Source organism: Nicotiana tomentosiformis, chromosome 12, assembly GCF_000390325.3.
Source record: "Nicotiana tomentosiformis chromosome 12, ASM39032v3, whole genome shotgun sequence".
NCBI classification, from domain to species: domain Eukaryota; kingdom Viridiplantae; phylum Streptophyta; class Magnoliopsida; order Solanales; family Solanaceae; genus Nicotiana; species Nicotiana tomentosiformis.
The window spans coordinates 130,568,518-130,573,986 of NC_090823.1; the positions used below are offsets into that span (position 1 = coordinate 130,568,518).

Consider the following 5,469-nt stretch of genomic DNA (forward strand, 5'->3'; position numbering starts at 1 on the left):
GGGGGGGAGGGGGGTAAACAGACCAACGTCCCCGAGGATGCTCTAAGATTGAGGCTATTTCCCTTCTCTCTACAGGGAAAAGCCTTGGATTGGTTATAAAGATTGTCAAACCATTATATCCGTCCATGGGATGAGTTGGCGGAGAAATTTATTTCCAAGTTCTTTTCTCCCGGGAATATGGCTACTCTTAGAGTCGAGATTCTAGCATTCAAGCAAGAACCCAATGAGCCTTTGCACGAGATATGGGAGAGGTACCGTACTATGGTGAAAGAGTTCCCAAACAATGATATGACGGAGGCTATGATTCAACAAACTTTCTATAGGGGGATCAATACTACCAATCAATGAGTGGTCAACCAACTTGTCGGTTGAAATTTCATGACAACACCATATGCCGAAGCTTGTGAGATCTTAGATGAAATGGTGGATACTTTATCGGTGTGGCAAAGTAGAGAAAATGTTCCTCAACGTGATCCATATGACATTTACCTACATAAAGAATTGCATGATCATGGGCAAGCAGTTGTCGAGTTGACCACCACAATGAATCAATTATCCAAAGCTCAACTTCAATAAGTTCAAGGTCCTAAGAAAGTAAATTCAATGGAAGGTGTAAATATGATGGTGAACAAGCGAAGGCAAAAGAGTCAACAAGTGCAAAACCGTACGGAACAATATATGCAAGAAGATAGTGGGTTTGACTAAGATGAATCATACAATGAACAAGAGGAGGAAGTTCAATATGTGAACAACTTCCAAGGGCAAAGAAACAACTCTCAAGGCTCGAATCAACAACAATGGTGATCTCAAGGTAATCAAGGGAATTGGAACTCTAACAACCAAGGTAATTGGAATAATCAAAACAATCAAGGTAATTGGAATGGTCAAAACAACCAAGGCAATTAGAGTGGCAATAATCAAGGATATTAGGGAGGTGACAACCAAGGGGTTTGGAACAATAACCAAGGGAATCAAGGGTCAGGCTTTCAAAGGCCCCCGATGTATCAACAACCAAGAAACCCGCCTCCTTATCCTTCACATGGTCCTACCTCTTCCAATAATGAGATGGGGCAAATTGAGAACATGTTCAAACAAATAATGGAGAAGAATGCCGACTCCGATGCTCAACTAGCCTTTCACAACACTTCAATTTGTAATTTGGAAGTTCAATTGAGGCAAATTTTGCAAGCTTTGAACACTCGTCCTAAGGGGGCACTACAAAGTGACACGGTGGTGAACCCGAAGGGTGGGAACAACTAGGGACATGCCATGGCCTTGACTACAAGGAGTGGAAAAGGTGGGGATGCAACCACCTCAAGTCAAAGAAGAATTGGGGATGATGAACATGTCGTTCAAGAAGATGAGATTCCAAATAATGTGGTGCAAGCAAATGACGAAGTGAGAATTGATATTGATGCAAATGTGGAGGAGACTCAAGAAGAAGTGAAGATGTTTAGGGAATATATTATTGACATACCGGAACCGGTAGTGCCAAAGGCTAAGGCACCAATGCCAAGGCCTCCTCTTCCATACCCTCAAAGGCTTGCCAAGAAAAATGGCGAGAACCAATTTAAAAAGTTCATTGACATGATGAAGAGATTATCTATTAATGTGCCATTGGTTGAGGCTTTGGAGCAAATGCCCGGATATGCAAAGTTCATGAAGGATTTGATGACAAAGAAGAGGTCAATGAATTGTGAGACTATAAAGATGACACATCAAGTGAGCGCAATTGTGCACTCAATGGCTCCTAAATTGGAAGATCCCAGCGCTTTCACAATCCCCTGCACCACTGGAAGCGCTGACTTTGCCAAAGCTCTTTGTGATCTAGGGGCGAGTATCAACTTGATGCCCTACTCGGTTTTCAAAACGTTGGGGATTGGGCAACCAAGACCCACTTCTATAAGGCTACAAATGGAGGATCGTACTATGAAGAGACTATTGGGTATTATTGATGATGTGTTAGTTCGAGTTGATAAGTTCATCCTCCCGGCGGACTTTGTGATTCTTGATTGTGAAGTGGACTATGAGGTGCCTATTATTTTGGGTAGACCTTTACTTGCTATGGGGAAGACACTTGTTGATGTGGAAGCTGACGACCTCACCTTCCGGGTGGGTGATGAAAAGGTGGTTTTCCATGTGTGCAAATATATTAGGCAACCGAATAGCAATGAAGTTTGTTCATTTGTGGACTTAGTGACCGAGGTGATTATTGATGATGCTCGTGCTATGATGAATGTTGATGATACTTTGGAGGCCGTATTGCTTAATCATGATGATGATGAGAAGGATGGCTATGTGAAATGTGTGAATACATTGCAAGGAATGGGAGCGTACACTTATGAACCCCGTAAATTGTCCTTAGATCTTGAAAACTAGAAGACTCCTCCAGTAAAGCCCTCAATTGAGGAGCCTCCCACTTTGGAGTTAAAGCCATTGCCTCCACATCTCAAGTATGAATTGCTTGGCCTGTGTTCTACTTTACCAGTTATTCTTTCCTCTTGTTTGACTAATGTGCAGGTAGACTCTCCTTTGGCGGTGCTACAAAAGAGGAAGAAAGCTATCGGATGGACATTGGCGGATATTCGGGGTATAAGCCCCGTCTTTTGCATGCATAAGATTATTTTGGAGAAGGATGCCAAACCTTCTGTTGATCATCAACGAGGACTAAATGAAGCAATGCAAGAGGTGGTGAAGAAGGATATCATAAAGTGGTTGGATACCAAGGTGGTTTACCCCATTTTTGATAGCTCGTGGACCTCTCCGGTGCAATGTGTCCCAAAAAAAGGGGGCATGACTGTGGCTACCAATGACAAGAACGAGTTGATTCCTACAAAAATAGTGACCGGGAGTAGAATGTGTATGGACTATCACAAGCTCAGCAAAGTCACAAGGAAAGATCATTTACCACTTCCATTCCTTGATCAAATGCTTGATAGGTTGGCCGGTCGTGCTTTCTATTATTCCTTGATGGATATTCCGTCTACAATCAAATTCTTATTGCTCCGGAGGACCAAGAGAAGACTACTTTCACATGTCCCTATGGTACTTTCGCATTCTCGCGAATGCCATTTGGGTTATGCAATGCACCGATGGCTTTTCAACGGTGTATGATGGCTATCTTCACCGACATGGTGGAGGATATTTTTGAGGTCTTCATGGATGATTTTTTTGTGGTTGGTAATTTCTTTGATGATTTCTTTAAAAATTTGGAGAAGGTCTTGGCAAGATGTGAGGAGACAAACTTGGTTCTCAATTGGGAGAAGTGTCACTTCATGGTCGAGGAAGGCATTGTCCTTGGCCAAAAGATTTCAAAGAATGGTATTGAGGTCGACAAGGCCAAAATAGAGGTTATTTCTAAACTCCCACCCCCCACATCCGTGAAGGGAGTGAGGAGCTTCTTGGGTCATGTGAGGTTCTATCGCCGTTTCATCAAGGAATTTTCCAAAGCGGTGAACCCCTTGTGTAAGCTTTTGGAGAAGGATGCTAAATTCCATTTCAACAAGGATTGCATGAAGGCATTCGAATTGATCAAGTTCAAATTGACTACTAATCCTATTATCACCACACCGGATTGGAGCTTGCCTTTTGAGCTCATGTATGACGCAAGTGATGCGGTGGTTGGAGCAGTTTTGGGGAACATATCAACAAAATCTTCCATCCGGTCTACTATGCTGGTAAGACCATGAACAATGCCCAAGTCAATTACACGCTGACCAAAAAATAGCTCCTTGCTATTATCTTTGTTATGGAGAAGTTCCGCCCGAACTTGATGGGTACAAAGGTGATTATCCACACTGATCATGCGGCGCTTCGGTACTTAATGAGCAACAAGGATTCAAAGGCGAGGTTAATGTGGTGGGTGCTTTTATTGCAAGAGTTCGATCTCGAAATCCAAGATCGCAAAGGCAGTGAAAACCAAGTGGCAGACCACTTGTCTCGCTTGGAAGAGGAGGGGAGGCCACATGACGGCCTTGAGATTAATGACTCCTTCCTCGACGAGAAACTTCTATCCATTTCAATGACCAAGATGCCATGGTTCGCCGACTTAGCAAATTATCTTGTGAGTGGTATATGTGGTCTCTCGGTTTTCTCTTTATGATCGTATCAAGGAGCGTCAGTTTGAGGACCCCCATCTGCTTGTCCTTAAGGACACGGTCCAGCACGGTGATGCGAAGGAGGTCATTATTGGAGAGGATGGTGCATTGAGGATGCAGGAAGGCTATGTGTGCCCAATGTAGATGATTTTCGTGAGTTGATTCTTTAGGAGACTCACAGTTCGCGGTATTCTATTCATCCTGGTGCCGCAAAGATGTATCAGGACTTGAGACAGCAGTACTGGTGGAGGAGAATGAAGAAGGACATAGTGGAGTATGTAGCTCGGTGCCTAAATTGCCAAGAGGTGAAGTATGAGCATCAGCGACCAGGTGGGCTGCTTCAGAAGTTAGAGATTCCGGAGTGGAAATGGGAGCGGATCACTATGGATTTCGTTGTTGTGCTTCCACGGACTCAACGGAAGTTTGATGCAGTTTGGGTGATTGTGGACCAGCTGACCAAGTCAGCTCATTTCATTCCAATGATGACTACCTATTCTTCCGAGCAACTGGCTCGAGTGTATATCCGCGAGATCATCAAGCTTCATGGTGTACCGGTATCTATCATTTCTAACCGGGGTACGCAGTTTACATCACGGTTCTGGAGGGCCGTACAACATGAGTTGGGTACTCGAGTGGAGTTGAGAACAATATTTCATCCTCAGACGGACGGACAGTTTGAGCGCACTATTCAGATATTAGAGTATATGCTTCGTGCATATGTGATGGAGTTTGGGGGTTCGTGGGATCAGTTCTTGCCTCTAGCATAGTTTGCTTACAAAATCAGTTACCAGTCGAGCATCCAAATGACACTGTATGAGGCTCTATATGGTAGGCAGTGTAGGTCTCTAGTGGGCTGGTTCGAGCCGGGCGAGGCTAGATTATTGGGTACAGACTTGGTTTAGGATGCTCTGGAGAAGGTTAGGGTGATTCAGGATAGACTACGCAGAGCCCAGTCTAGGTAGAAGAGTTATGCGGATCGGAAGGTTCGCGATATTGCATTTATAGTTGGGGAGCAGGTATTGCTCCGGGTATCACCCATGAAGGGTGTTATGAGGTTCGGCAAGCTGAGCCCAAGGTTTATCGGTCCATTTGAGGTATTGCGACGTGTTGGGGAGGTTGCTTATGAGCTTGCCTTTCCTCCCAGTCTAGCAGGAGTTCATCCAGTATTTTATGTTTCTATGCTTCGGCAATATCACTGCGATCTGTCTCATGTATTGGATTTCATCTCAGTCTAGTTGGACAAGGATTTATCTTATTTTGAGGAGCTGGTGGCGATCTTAGATAGGCAGGTTCGAAAGCTGAGGTCGAAGAATATTGCTTCTGTGAAGGTTCAGTGGAGAGGTCATCCAATCGAGGAGGCTACTTGGGAAGA

The 5,469-nt window shown here is 44.2% G+C and overlaps 1 protein-coding gene across 1 annotated transcript; it reads left to right on the forward strand.

Annotated features, from left to right (window-relative positions):
- The first annotated feature begins 1,710 nt into the window (after positions 1–1,710).
- LOC138903401 (uncharacterized) lies at positions 1,711–4,102 on the forward strand. Its single transcript, XM_070191374.1, has 4 exons — positions 1,711–2,307; positions 2,521–2,727; positions 3,387–3,677; positions 3,758–4,102. The coding sequence occupies exons 1-4, from the start codon at positions 1,711–1,713 to the stop codon at positions 4,100–4,102; spliced, it is 1,440 nt and encodes a 479-aa protein (XP_070047475.1).
- The last annotated feature ends 1,367 nt before the right edge of the window (positions 4,103–5,469 follow it).